The following is a 16141-nucleotide window of genomic DNA, read 5'->3' on the forward strand; positions in this document are numbered from 1 at the left end:
CGTGTGACATGCAGTGACATAAAGGCTGCTAAAAACAGCTTTTTGTATGCAGAGTCTGTATCGATCAATGAGAGTGAACAAATGTACCTTATGTGGTGACCGAGTGAATCTATGTAGTGAAGTTAATTATATTTATATAGCGCTTTTCTCTCAAGACTCAAAGTGCTTTACATAGAGAACCCCATTATCTACATCTTTAAGCTACATTTTAAACCAGTGTGGGTGGCACTCGGAGGAGGTGGGTAAGCGTCTTGCCCAAGGACACAACGGAAGTGACTAAGTAAATAAAATAATCCTAAACCATTACACTGAACAGACACACAGTAGTCCTTGATGACAATAAAGAAGAGCTTTGTTGGTTTTCTATTTTTATTTTTTTATTTGATTAATTTTAATAATTATTGTCATTTGGTGGGAAATTGTATGTACTTTTTGCTAATATATTGATTAATTGATTTATGGTGGTCATGCATATAAACTATTGTAAACTATGTAATTTGGAAGTTTAAAATTATTATTTCAAGCAAGGTTGACAATTTACTGGGTGCTTGTAAATTTTGAACAAAAGTACTTTGAATGTATTTGTAGCACATTTTGAAGAAATGCTTACAATTTGTCTCACAACAGGAAATTACAAATTTTTTTGCAGCATGCAGGGCTTTACATACTTAAAAGACAACAGCCTTATGGCCATAAGGGGGCGCTGTGGCTTCATATGACAGCTGCACACCAACACCCAGAAAATTCAAGATTTCAGCAGACTTTTCTCTTCATCATCCTCTCCTCCTGACATGACCATTTTTACAGCTGCTCTTTTATGCTCACATCCTGTACACCGAGCAACTCGCTGCAGCCCTGACGCTTGCTTCCATCTTGAATGAATGCCGCTAATTGGTTCAAATGATCTCATCAGATGATCACACAGTGCATATGTGCTGTTGGACTTACTTGTCTCTGTAGTTCAAGATCTGCTTTGTTTCCTACAAGGATCATGGGGAATTCATCTCGGTCTTTGACTCGCAGGATTTGCCTTTGGAATTTGTAGATTTCTTCAAAGCTGTGGAATGAACAACTTGGCGTTACATACCACACAGATCACATGCTTTTGGAGTGAAATGCACACATCCAGTAAAATATGCACATATGCACAAGCTTGAAAACCACAAAGGAAATCCACCCACACAGCCATCAGCCAGGAGCTGGGGGCACCAAGGCTGCCGAGCTTGAAAATGTCAGCAACCACAGAAGGATTTCAACACATTATTACAAATACATTACAATTAAATGAACATGGTCGCATGCATGAGACTGCACAAGAAGTTGGAGAACACCTTGTAAATCTGGAAAGACTTGATTAGTGGAAGAATGAATGAAGGCAAAAGTGTTTACAACATCAACATTGGGGAGGAGAGCGGGGGGTGAGGGTAGAGAGATTTAGTTTGGTGCACAGTGCAGCTGGGTAGGCACACAAAGACAAGGAGGAAGTAGAAACAGACAATAATACTACACATGTGTGCTTTAGTGTGATGTGAAAGAAGCGATACAAATAGTCGATATCTTCACTTTATTATTGTCTATGTCAAACTTTTGGCCTATAGAGTTACCTTACATGAGCACTTTTGTGTAATTAGCCAATGAGTCTTCTATAATCGCTGGTGTAAACAGCTGTGCTGTATGCAACCTCCTGATGTAGTTGTTTTTAAACTAGCACAACTTCTCCAAGCATTAACTGTTATAAGGTGTTCTTTGTTTGTTTGCTTTTGGTTCCTGGAACCTCTGGTTCCTGGATCTATAGGTTCCTGTAGAAGTGTGTGGTTTGTGTTTCCACCGCATTTCAAAGTTCAGGGTAGTTTATACAAATCAGGCAGATGACATATTGAGGAGTGGTTTAGTATATTTCTATGCTGATACCATGTAAATAAACAGACAATATTAGGTCAGAGTTATTTTACTAAAAAGTAAGTACAGTAATTGAAATACAAAGCAATAATATATAAAACGACAGGATTTATAAAATAAAGTGTACGGATTTGTTTATAAAAAGTCAGGCTTTTGTCCGTAATGTCCAACAGTCAGAAAGTTGTCTTCTTGGTGAATGATGAATTCATGAGAGTCATGTGATTCCTTGTGTTCCATTTCAGCTGTAAATAACAATATTTAATTGATAAATATCAGAGTTTATCTCACGCCGACAACACAAACACATTGGCTTTAGCGTTAGCTTTTTAGTATTAGCATTCTTAATCTGTTCACTCGGGTTGAGGCTAATAACTCCACAAATGGAGAGTGACTGATTACTTTTACAACATTTAATAAAGTAAATAGTTAATATTTGATGATATTTACCTTCGTTCCACTCGTGTACTGCCTCCTTTTTTCCCACATTTATTCAATGAAGTCGGACTAGTAAGCACCTGAGGTCGCTGCTTCAAGTCTGGCTTCATACTCCTCTGCAATTACGTTTAAAAGAGTCCGTCGATTTCTCGTAGCTTAGCGTATCGAAATTAAGTTTGTACGTTTGTTTCCATATGAGTTGGGAAATTGTGTTAGATGTAAATATAAACGGAATACAATGATTTGCAAATCCTTTTCAACCCATATTCAATTGAATGCACTAAAAAGACAAGATATTTGATGTTCAAACTCATAAACTTTATTTTTTTTTGCAAATAATAATTAACTTAGAATTTCATGGCTGCAACACGTGCCAAAGTAGTTGGGAAAGGGCATGTTCACCACTGTGTTACATGGCCTTTCCTTTTAACAACACTCAGTAAACGTTTGGGAACTGAGGAGACACATTTTTTAAGCTTTTCCCATTCTTGCTTGATGTACAGCTTAAGTTGTTCAACAATCCGGGGGTCTCCGTTTGTGGTATTTTAGGCTTCATAATGCGCCACACATTTTCAATGGGAGACAGGTCTGGACTACAGGCAGGCCAGTCTAGTACCCACACTATTTTACTATGAAGCCACGGTGATGTAACACGTGGCTTGGCATTGTCTTGCTGAAATAAGCAGGGGCGTCCAAGGTAACGTTGCTTGGATGGCAACATATGTTGCTCCAAAACCTGTATGTACCTTTCAGCATTAATGGCGCCTTCACAGATGTGTAAGTTACCCATGTCTTGGGCACTAATACACCCCCATACCATCACAGATGCTGGCTTTTCAACTTTGCGCCTATAACAATCCGGATGGTTCTTTTCCTCTTTGGTCTGGAGGACACGACGTCCACAGTTTCCAAAACAATTTGAAATGTGGACTCATCAGACCACAGAACACTTTTTCACTTTGTATCAGTCCAGGCCCAGCGAAGCGACTGCGTTTCTGGGTGTTGTTGATAAACGGTTTTCGCCTTGCATAGGAGAGTTTTAACTTGCACTTACAGATGTAGCGACAGTGGGTTTCTGAAGTGTTCCTGAGCCCATGTGGTGATATCCTTTACACACTGATGTCGCTTGTTGATGCAGTACAGCCTGAGGGATCGAAGGTCACGGGCTTAGCTGCTTACGTGCAGTGATTTCTCCAGATTCTCTGAACCCTTTGATGATATTACGGACCGTTGATGGTGAAATCCCTAAATTCCTTGCAATAGCTGGTTGAGAAAGGTTTTTCTTAAACTGTTCAACAATTTGCTCACGCATTTGTTGACAAAGTGGTGACCCTCGTCCCATCCTTGTTTGTGAATGACTGAGCATTTCATGGAATCTACTTTTATACCCAATCATGGCACCCTATTTGCCTGTTCACCTGTGGGATGTTCCAAATAAGTGTTTGATGAGCATTCCTCAACTTAATCAGTATTTATTGCCACTGTGTCACGTGTTGCTGGCATCAAATTATAAAGTTAATGATTATTTGCAAAAAAAAAAAAGTTTATCAGTTTGAACATCAAATATGTTGTCTTTGTAGCATATTCAACTGAATATGGGTTGAAAATTATTTGCAAATCATTGTATTCCGTTTATATTTACATCTAACACAATTTCCCAACTCATATGGAAACGGGGTTTGTAAAAATCATAAACAACATTAAACTGTATAGTGTTTAAAGACTACGGCTGAGTAAAAACATTCCAAAATAGTTCCATTGATCAGCGTTTTTCAGCACACAGATGCCCCACAAAAGCTCCTTTTGTTCTTCTTTCTCTCCGTTGTCAAGTTTGTTGTAATAGAAATACACAAGAAATAAGAACTAAACAAGTTGCTGCGTATATTTCAATGGTGGTCGTGTGTTTGAAAGAGACGTTTTAGGAATGCCCCCAACTGTGTTCAACCAGTCAGCGTTCGACAGCACAGCCCGCCCCCTAAAAGGTTCCTGGTCGCTTGGAAAAGTCCCGCCTGGCTAGGAGAAACTCCGAAAGCTTCTAAAAGAACTAAATCTACCTGTGTAGTTTTTGGTGGAAAAAAAGGGGGAACTTTATTAACTATTAATTTATTTATTTGAGGGGAAGTTCCATAAAAAGTTCCTGCGGTGGAAAAGGGCCTATTCTAAGCCAATAACCCGTGCTCGTTTATTGTATTTTGTCTGTGTTTTGATATCGTATTGTATCTCATTACATCATACATGTGCACCTAACGTAGAATGCGCAAAGTACATTTTTTGCTAGCTTAGGTAAACCCTAAATGTAGCTAGACTATATTTTATATAATCACCTAGGAAACGTTATTTTGGTTTTAACCAGCCTGACCGTAGTTGTCAACATTTTTAAGTCAAAACAATAGCGATAGGCTCAAGAAAAAGAATAAGTTCTCATCACAAGATTTCTGGTCTGGGTAAAGTGCTAGGCAAAGAGTGCTAGTAAGAGGGTGAAACTGTGAAGAGTAAACAGAGATGTGTGTGTGTGTGCACAAAGAAAACAAGAAGAAAAGAAGCACAAAGTTGTCCATGATGAAAACTGTCACTCACCTTCCTCTGTCAGTGACAGAGAAGACAAGCAGGAAGCCCTCCCCTGTCCTCATGTATTGTTCTCTCATGGCTCCAAACTCTTCCTGCCCAGCCGTGTCAAGAACTACACAAGGTGCATGCACACACATCAACACATCGTGAGCTGTAACTTTATAGAGTGGACTCTAAACGATGATTGGGTATAGATGTACAGCTGTACCTCAATTTATGAGTATTTTGAGATACGAGCTGTGTCTCTGCTTTTTGTTTTGCTTTAAGTTGCGGGCATAATTTGGGTTCCAGGGATTTACACCACCAGTTGAAGTAGTGTTTGTCCACACTAGGGATGGATATTGTTTACATTTTTTCCGATGCATATCAGTGTTTCCCATAAACTGCCAAGATACCTGTGGTGGTGGGGGCGTGGCTATGGGCGTGGTCACCATGGCATCATCGAGTAATTTGCATAATGTACTACAATGATATGATTTTCTCTAAAAAGGCTCACAAAATGTATACTTACTAATTAATAATAACAGTTTTGTTTTAAACGTCCATCCATTCATCCATCCATCCATTTTACAATATAATTACAACACTTTATGTACATATGTATATACAGATTTGAACAATAAGTTATTCACTGAAATATATCTATTAATTGTGGTTCTTACAAAAAATATATCTTATAAAATATAAAAGCTAAAATGTCTCTTAAAGCTCTGCCCCTTTAATTAGTGCATACTAAATAATTTAACTTTAGCCTACTACTACAACCATATTATTTACCAGCAACATAAAGTGAAACAGAGGCAGAGGTGGCCTGCCACAGTCAGTAACAAACAAACAGAAAACAGTAGTGGTCAAATACAAATAAGGTAACAAGAGAAGTATCCTACACTTCTCTTTTGTAAAGTAAATCTGAACAGCCTATATGGGCATCTACATCAACTATATGATTTGCCTGAGAAGCTGGACAGGACAAAAAAAACAGCCGAAATATCTATTTGTGGCGGACGTAATTCTTTCGTGGCGGGCCGCCACAAATAAATGAATGTGTGGGAAACACTGCATATACATACTGTATATGCACCCTCATTAATAACAATAATTGGTGCATAACCAGGAAGTGCTGTGTTGTTGTTGTTATTGTGGCTACTGGTACGATGTTATGAGGGATGCTGTTGGTGTGTTGAGATCATCGATAAAGTTTAAAAAGAGCTTCACGCTCTGTGTGCTTCTGGCAGGACGCTACATTACTTACAAGTCGTTACTAGAGGTGCTGACAATGCTGTGTTTGGCGTCTTTTTGGCGTTGGAGTAGTAGCCTGTAAGGGACACTTACAAATGTCTGCTCCCCAACATGTTAAAATGGTAGTGTTTTGGGAGAGCCATATTGATTTAAATTAATTTTGACGTTCTGGCTTGATTTGAGATACAAGCGTCTTGAGTTACGTGCTTGGTCCTGGAACACAATGTGCTCATAAATTGAGGTACCAATGTGAAAGTATTGTAAGTCTGCATTAGCTGTGGTTGTGTTTATTTAAAACTTTGCACTTACTGTCCAACCTGGCTGCCCTTTCGTCAATCACACACTGCTTGGTGTAAGAGTCTTCAATCGTAGGGTCATAGTCGGTGACAAAGTAGGACTGTAAAAGACAAACAAGGAGACTGTTGGCAATCAGAATAAGACTTTGGGTGGTCAATGAACAATAATGGAAGACTGGATTTAGTTAGTCAAAGGATTACACAAAGACAACAAGAGCAATTTAAGGTAGAAGACAGGCAGTGATGATCACCATTCTCAACATGCTCCTTCTCTCTATAGTGCTAAGTTGCCACTCCCGTGTGAATGTGAACCCTATGCAGGGGCCCACGGAAAAAGCAACGACAAGAACTGCAGTCCTTTAAAGATTTCTGGACAAGTCTCCTGTAGCTTTTCAGCCAATAAACCACAAAGGAAAAACCTTAGCAGGATATAACACCAGAAATCAGAGAGAGAAAAACATCTAATCAATACAATGACACATTCTTGACCTGGAGAAATTGACCATTTTCATCTTCTTTCAGTCATGTACTGTATACAGTTCATTGCAATTGCAGTGTGTGGAAACTGAGTTTCATTTGCATGTATCTTATTTAGTTCATGTTAACGTAACACCTCACAAAATGATTCATCCATAAATTTTCTCTACTTGATTGCAGTTGTATTTAACATTTACAGTTGCATTAAACATTATTTAACCCCTTTGCAAATTACATTTATTTTCAAAATGTATAATTTTACAAAAGGCGGAAAAATAAGAAAGTAGTGGCCATTTGTGTAACTATTTAAATTGTTATAATTTTAGTGTAACTGGAAAGATAACATTCCCAAAATATTCTCTTTTAGCAACAATTAAAATAGAAAGCTATGATTAAAATTGTATACAAGATCATTTTGAACATATTTACAGTATTTTAATAGCTTGAACAAATCTAAATAGATACAACAGATCTAAAATATGAATCGGGTAATCTATAATTGTTCAATAATTTTCCCTGAAGTTTATCAAAGAAATGTAATTTCCTAAATTGATGAATGTTTTCTGTCTATCTGTGTTGGCCCTGTGATGAGGTGGCGACTTGTCCAGGGTGTACCCCGCCTTCCGCCCGACTGCAGCTGAGATAGGCTCCAGCACCCCCCGCGACCCCAAAAGGGACAAGCGGTAGAAAATGGATGGATGGATAGATACATTACCGTGCACTGCTGCTTTTTCTATTCTGTCTCAATGTTGTACAACAAGTCCTTATATTTGCCATTAAGGCTGTGCAATATTAAGTATAAGACCGGTATATTTTAGAAAGCGGTACATGTTTGAGACTTTAACGCCATACCGGTACCTTTTCATGTGCCTTTGTTAGGCCATTTGCTCTTCTTTGTGCCTGACGGGCATAGCACAGGGCGTCCTCTTTGGGTCATCCCCACCCCTTACGTGTTTATGGAGGCTCCTCTCTGATGCACGATGACTCGCTGTGCATCAATCTTTGAAAAAAATATGGCGCACGGTACGGACTTCTCGAGTCCCAAGTGTGATACAATGTTTTGTTCAGCGACTGCATTTGGCTGTTTGTGAGTGACTGCAGCTTTATTTACGCATACACTAATTTGCTTGAGAACATACCATATTTTTCGTATCATAGGGCACACCGGATTATAAGGCACATTGCCGATGAGCAGGTCTGTTCATGTCTATTTTCATACAAAAGGCGCACTGGATTATAAGGCGCATGAAAGGGGTCATAGTATGATTTTTTTTTTCTACATTTAAAACACATCCTTGTGGTCTACATAACATGTAATGGTGGTTCTTTGGTCAAAATGTTGCATTGATTTTGTTTTACGGACCATTTTCAGGCCGCTTTTTGACCGTCTCTTCAGGATGCGCCAGTTTGTGGGCAGGTCTCATTTACGTAGCTTCACTTCGACAGCGTCTTCTCCCAGTCATCTTTGTTGTACCGGTGTAGCTAGTAAGGACGGCAGTCGAAGGAGCACTGTCAAAAGATGGAGCTAACTGTTTTAATGACATTCTGACTTTGCTTAAACTAACAACAGAGCAGTATCTCATCATCCGTGGATCCTAGTGCAACAGCAACACCGGAAATGTGTCTCATGAAAAACCGTCCGACCGGAATTCTCTAAAAATAACTAAAGTTCTGTAGGAGAATTATTTAAACGCACTATACCAGTAGTTTTTAGCGCTTTCATAGCGGACTACTGACAGGTGTAAGTTAAAACTGTATGCTACTTTATATTAGAAATGGCAGAAGCAGCGGATGAATGCCCCACACAAGAAGATAGAGAAAAAGGAGCTTGTTGACTAAGGTGTCAGCGTGGACTACAATGGCGGATGTGCGCCAATTATCGGGACTGCAGATCACAAATACACATCAGCAGGAACCAAAAGGTAAGAGAAGTTGGTTTTGTATAATATTGCGAAACAAAACACCAGTTGATGTCTCCTAATCGGTGCCATTTTGGGTTCCTTATAAAGTTTTGGGCTTGCTTGCCAACCTCATCTTGCAATGCACATGCATCTCTTATGTGTGACTGCCATCTACCGTTCACACTTAACATTACACCATGTACCAAATAAAATTGCTTTGAGGTCAGTAAGAACAACCTGAATTAATCCGTACATCAGGCGTACCGGGTTATAAGGAGCGCTGTCGACTTTTGAGAAAATGAAAGGATTTAAAGTGCGCCTTATAGTTCGAAAAATTAAAATATCTCCTTTATCACTAATCTAATCTATTTATGTTGTTCAGTTCTGTTAGTGACTTAGCACAGAAGCTAACAATAGCTTCTCTCTGCTGCTTGCTTGGTGTGTCAAATATTTAACTAAAACGCGATTTAAAAGTGCCTCTACCCATAGCCTGTGCGGACTAAGGTAATGCTGCAGGGTGGCTGAAAAGTAGCTTTAAACTTAACAGCCAGCGACTTTCACCACAGTGAGCGAATAGAAGCTCCATCCATCCCGCGCACAAGCGTGAGGATATAAACCTAACATTCATAAATTAAATGAATGAAAATTGCTTTGACATAGTAACTGCTAACACATTATGTTACTACTTACAAGAAAATTAATCTGAGTGCTCTCAACACTGGTTGTCTAGCTCAGGGGTGCCCATTATGTCGATCGCTAGGTACCGGTCGATCGCGGAGGTTGTGTCAGTCGATCGCCAGTCAGGCATTAAAAAAATAGTCCTAAAAACACTTTTTATTTCAACAGACTCTGGCGCCGTACCTGTCGTCAAAACTCCAAAGACCGACTGCACAGTTGCACAATAAAAGCGCTGCTTCATCCTGCCTGCGCTAACAAAATAAGAGTCTCAGAAAGCTGGCGTGCACAAGCTAACAAGCTACGGAGTTTGCCGCCAATGTATTTCTTGTAAAGTGTATACAAAGGACTACGAAAGCTGGACAAATAAGATGCCAAAAAACAACCACTTTCATGTGGTATTGGACAGAAAGGAGGACTTTTTTTCTCCTCCATTTGAAAATGCGGACGTTATCAGCACCACTGTCTGATTCCTATCAATGCAAGTCATCAGAATCAGGTAATACACCAACTTATATTCTTGTCTTCATGAAAGAAAGGAATCTATATGTGTTAAACATGCTTGTATTATCATTAAACACCTTTAACTTGTTAACAATATTAACTATGTGTTAAACATGCTTGCATTATCTTTAAACAACTTTAACTTGTTAACAATATTAACTATATGTGTTAAACATGCTTGTATTATCTTTAAACAACTTTAACTTGTTAACAATATTAACTATATGTGTTAAACATGCTTGTATTATCTTTAAACACCTTTAACTTGTTAACAATATTAACTATATGTGTTAAACATTATTGTATTATCATTAAACACCTTTAACTTAATAACAATATTAATTATATGTGTTAAACATGCTTGCATTATCTTTAAACACCTTTAACTTGTTAACAATATTAACTATATGTGTTAAACATGCTTGTATTATCTTTAAACAACTTTAACTTGTTAACAATATTAACTATATGTGTTAAACATGCTTGTATTATCATTAAACACCTTTAACTTGTTAACAATATGAACTATATGTGTTAAACATGCTTGTATTATCTTTAAACACCTTTAACTTATTAACCCTACGTGTTAAACATGCTTGTATTATCTTTAAACACCTTTAACTTGTTAACAATATTAACTATATGTGTTAAACATGCTAGCATTATCTTTAAACACCTTTAACTTGCTAACAATATTAACTATATGTATTAAACATTCTTGTATTATCATTAAACACCTTTAATGTATTAACAATATTAACTATATGTGTTAAACATGCTTGCATTATCATTAAACACCTTTAACTTGTTATCAAAAACATATCTTTCATAGATAAGTAAATATGAATTATATATATGAATGAGGTAGATCCCCACGACTTGATCAATTGAAAAGTAGCTCGCCTGCAGAAAAAGTGTGGGCACCCCTGGTCTAGCTTAACACTGAGGCAACCTTAAGCAATTTGCAAGTTTTTTTTTTTTTTTTTTTAAGATACCGGTATATACCGTACACCGGTATTCGGACTAAAAATACAGCGATATCAGTTTTGGTCCATAACGCCCAGCCCTATTTGCCATCGATACAAACTGATATTCTGAATCCCATTTTCTAATCTACCCAGACTGTTTTAAAATTATTGAGGTTTAGGAAATATTTTTCTTAATTTAAGATGTTTTGCCTCCACTGAGATTCTCTGGCGTTTCTTCCCTAGGTGGAGAAAACTACTGGACTTCATTCACCATTCAAATAGCACTAAAATAACCATCAGCAACTAGGAGGAAAACAAACAATAAAACATCACTTACAGTACAGTTAAGTACATACTTATTTATATAACATCGACTGTATACATGAACACAATAGCTGAAAAGATCACTTGGAACAACTCTGAGGCTCAAGAATCAAGAAAACTAAGGAGTTTAAGCCAACCTATGACAAATTAATGAAGGTGTGTCCCAAGACATGGGTCTATACAGTGTATGTTTCATTATAATCTCTGCCAACAATGTTAATAGGATTAAAACACATATTTTGTAACTATGTGTAATTTTAGAGATTCCTTGTGTATACATCAAGTAAAAAGCAGATAAGCATCTACTACATAGTTCCTGTTGATGCTTCAAACACAGCTAAGAGACCTCTAACATGACCTCTACCTTAACACACTGCAGGTAAACACCCCGTTCTATGTGCTCAGCCTTCAACTTCTGTCAGCCTCTTTCTTTATTTTAAAGCACATGCGGTCTCCTAGCAACCTAAACTGGAAGGGTGGGGCCAGGGTGCAGGGAGTCAAGAGGAGGAGGAGTCTCACATTTTTGAGATTTTTCTCATGTTTGGTAGTTCTCACTCTCCTCATGGGCCTGTTAAGTGGCGACAGCTGAAGGAGGGCTTGGTGAATGTCAAACCAACACCCTGAACCACAGAATGATCCCAAGAACATCAAGTCAAACAAGACTCTACGCTCGTTCAGGCGTGAAAAAAGAAGAACATTTGCAGGCAGTGTTTTGTCCCGTATGTCCCACATTCACAGTACTGTTTTAATGAAGAGTTTTCAGTGTAGAATCAAGACGAGATGTTTTTGCACCCAACGCATTTGATTAAAAAAACATGCAAAGAAGTCACCTTAACTTTTGATAGGAAAAATACATTTATTTCAAGGAGTTATTTAAATGTATGATTAATAGAGATAATGTCAATGTAAGATATGTGAGTTAGTTTAATAGTGTTTTTATTTTTGGATCAAAATTATTTTAGACTTAGACTTAGACTTAATTTTTATTGTCATTCAAATTTGAACTTTACAGTACAGATATGAACAAAATTTCGTTTCATTAGCTCATGGTAGTGCAGGACAAAATAAATAAATAAAAAAAACACTAAGGTGCATATATAAATAAATAAATAGGTTACTGTACAGATAAATATAGTGCACTTTTTCAAATGCATCCATGTTTATGTATGTATGTTATATTGTCTTTTTTATTCCAGCGAGTTAATCCATTTTGGGGGGAGTTGAGGGGATAATTATGATGCGTTAAAGAGTCTTACGGCCCGAGTGAAGAAGCTGTTACAGAACCTGAAGGTTCTGCTTCGGAGGCTGCGGAACCTCTTTCTAGAGTACAGCAGTGAAAACAGTCCTTGGTGGGGGTGGGAGGAGTCTTTGCAGATTTTCTGAGCCCTGGTCAGGCAGCGGCTTTTTGCGATCTCCTGGATAGGAGGAAGAGGAGTCCTGATGATCTTTTCCGCCGTCCTCACCACTCTCTGGAGAGACTTCCAGTCTGAAGCATTGCAGGCTCCAGTCCAGACAGAGATGCTGTTGGTCAGCAGGCTCTATAGTGCCTCTGTAGAATGTGGTGAGAATGGGGGGAGGGAGCTGTGCTCTTTTCATCCGACGCAAAAAGTGCATGCGCTGCTGAGCTCTTTTTACAAGAGCTCCGGTGTGTAGGGACCAGGTTATATTGTCAGTTATCTGCACCCTCAGGAACTTGGTGCTGCTTACCATCTCCACCGCTGTGCCGTTGATGAAGAGTGGAGCGTGGCTGGACTGGTGCTTCCTGAAGTCAACGATGATCTCCTTGGTCTTGTCGACATTCAGGACCAGGTTGTTGGTTCTGCACCAGTCAACCAGATGTTTCACCTCTTCCCTGTAGTCCATGTCGTTGTTGTCACGGATGAGGCCCACTACTGTCGTGTCGTCCGCATACTTCACAATGTGGTTAGTAGTGGACCTGGCGCAGCTGTCATGGGTCATCAACGTGAACAGCAGCGGACTCAGGACACAGCCCTGGGGGGAGCCGGTGCTCAGGGAGATGGCACTGGAGGTGTTGTTGCCCACTTTCACAGACTGGGGTCTGTCTGTGAGGAAGTCAAGCAGCCAGTTGCATAGGAGGGTACTGAATCCAAGGGGGGGCAGTTTGCTCACCAAGTGCTGCGGGATGATGGTGTTGAATGCTGAGCTGAAGTCCAGAAACAACATCCGCACGTGTGTGTCCTTTCCTTCCAGATGTTCTAAGATCAGGTGGAGTGCAGAGGATATGGCGTCCTCTGTGGAGCGGTTAGGGCGATAAGCAAACTGGTATGGGTCGAATGTGGGGGGAAGTCTGGAGACAATATATTCCTTTACCAGCCTCTCGAAGCAGGAGTCTTGCGGCAGTTACAGCTTTTGTCGGTTTTGGAGTCGTTCTGCCTGGTGGTGGGCGGCTCCTTTTCAATTGCTTTATTGTGGTTTGAAATTATTTGCCGCATGTTGTTCATGCAGCTGTAGCTCAATTTAATGTTGTTCTTGTTGAATACTTTTCTTAGGGTGTTGCCTTTGGGGAAGTGTTTGTCGATCAGGGTGAGGAATTTGTGGCCAATATTAGTTGAGACGTTTTTGCTGTATGGGGGGTTGTACCAGATAATGTTGTTTCGTTTTCTGCTCCTTTTTGGTTGGTTTCCTGGCGTGGGTTCGTAGGTGAGGGTGAAGTTGTATCCGCATTCATCAAGTGCTTTTTGGTACGGGGGGGTTGCTTTGTCGAATTCAGCTTTGCTAGATGACAGCATCGATAGTCTTTTATTAATTCCGGTAGGTATTCTTTTCGTGGTGGTGGGTGGGTGGTTGCTGTCATGGTGCACGTATTGGAGTGTTGTGTTGGGTTTCGTGAATGGTCGGTAGCTGTTATTCCTCAGGTTGAAAGTGACGTCGAGGAAGTGGGTGGTTGCTGTCATGGTGCACGTATTTCTAAGGCAACACCCTAAGAAAAGTATTCAACAAGAACAACATTAAATTGAGCTACAGCTGCATGAACAACATGCGGCAAATAATTTCAAACCACAATAAAGCAATTGAAAAGGAGCCGCCCACCACCAGGCAGAACGACTCCAAAACCGACAAAAGCTGTAACTGCCGCAAGACACCTGATTGCCCTCTCAACGGGGGGTGCTTACAATCATCAGTTGTTTACCAAGCAAAGGTAATACGCAAGGACATTAACACATCCGACACATACGTAGGATTAACTGAGGGAGAATTCAAAACCAGATGGAACAATCACAAGGCTTCTTTCAGATGCAAAAGACTCCGGAACACTACAGAACTCAGCAAACACATTTGGAATCTCAAAGACAATAATGTTGAATACTCAATAACATGGCAAATTCTTGCATCCAGCACACCTTACAACAGTGGTAACAAAAGATGCAACCTATGCTTAAAAGAGAAACTGTTTATCATATACCGCCCAGAGTTGTCATCCCTCAACAAGCGCAGCGAAATTGTATCAGCATGCCGTCACAGAAGGAAACACCTCCTAGGTAACACATGAGTCAATCACCACGCCCCCACGCCTGCCTGTACCCACCCGCTCTGTGCCCTATATAAACCATGGTATGTGAATGCTTCCATTAAAATCTCCTGAGGATTGAGGAAATCCCTCATGAAACAGGCCTGTAGAGATGAAATAGTCTTGTGATTTTTTCCCACACATACATATTACGCTCTACCACGGTATCGAGCACTATTTTTTGGATAATCTAATTAAGACATATATATATATATATATATATATATATATATATATATATATATATATATATATATATATATATATATATATATATATATATATATATATATATATATATATGCATATATATATATATATATATATATATGCATATATATATATATATATATATATATGCATATATATATATGCATATATATATATATATATATGCATATATATATATATATATATATATATATATATATATATATATATATATATATATATATATATATATATATATATATATATATATATATATATATATATACTACCGTTCAAAAGTTTGGGGTCACCCAAATATATATATATATATATATATATATATATATATATATATATATATATATATATATATATATATATATATATATATATATGCATATATATATATATATATAGATATATATATATATATACATATATATATAGGGAATGTTGCCGTGAATATCCTCTTAAAACTGTATTGATATCTATGAACACGGATTTTTTAAATACTGTTATCAGATTGTGCAGTTGAACAGTACTTTGTTTTGAGTGCAAAAAGCATATTTTAATAATATATTTAAAAAACGTGTTTTTTTATGATTGGCTTTGGGAACTACTGTTTGATATTGTCGCACTGTAAAGCCAAAAACAAATAACATTTTTTTTTTTTTTAAACGCCTTCTTGCTCACTCTTTGAAATAATGTTTTCCCTCTGCATAAAAACTCCTCGCTCCTCACCTGCAGTCAAATTTGTTGCAGAAGAAATAGATAATCTCTACTTTTCACTCTCCTGTCATTCTGCAGCACGCATGTACTGAGGCCTAAGTCGCATCCACTCACAACTGTTCAATAATTCATCAGCATTACTGTGTGTCCAACACTGTGTTCCGTTGCACCACACTCCCTGTGTGCTTTAGACCAGTGGTCCCCAACCACCGATTGGTACCGGGCCGCACAAGAAATAAAATAAAAAATAGAAAAAAAAATGGAAAAAAAAATGTTTGTTTTGTTTTTTGTATTAAATCAACATAAAAAACACAATATATACATTATCTGTGATGAGGTGGCGACTTGTCCAGGGTGTACCCCGCCTTCCGCCCGATTGTAGCTGAG

The 16141-nt window shown here is 38.4% G+C and overlaps 1 protein-coding gene across 1 annotated transcript in view; it reads right to left on the reverse strand.

Moving 5' to 3' along the window:
* Positions 1-16141, reverse strand: part of rras2 (RAS related 2) — an 81110-nt gene that overhangs the window by 10143 nt on the left and 54826 nt on the right. The window contains exons 2-4 of the mRNA XM_062029062.1: positions 6451-6538; positions 4912-5014; positions 949-1057 (exon numbers count right to left, since the gene is read on the reverse strand). Of these exons, the coding sequence (XP_061885046.1) occupies positions 949-1057; positions 4912-5014; positions 6451-6538 (300 nt within the window). The remainder of the gene's footprint in view (positions 1-948; positions 1058-4911; positions 5015-6450; positions 6539-16141) is intronic.

Source organism: Entelurus aequoreus, linkage group LG02 (genome assembly GCF_033978785.1).
Source record: "Entelurus aequoreus isolate RoL-2023_Sb linkage group LG02, RoL_Eaeq_v1.1, whole genome shotgun sequence".
Taxonomy (NCBI): Eukaryota; Metazoa; Chordata; class Actinopteri; order Syngnathiformes; family Syngnathidae; genus Entelurus; species Entelurus aequoreus.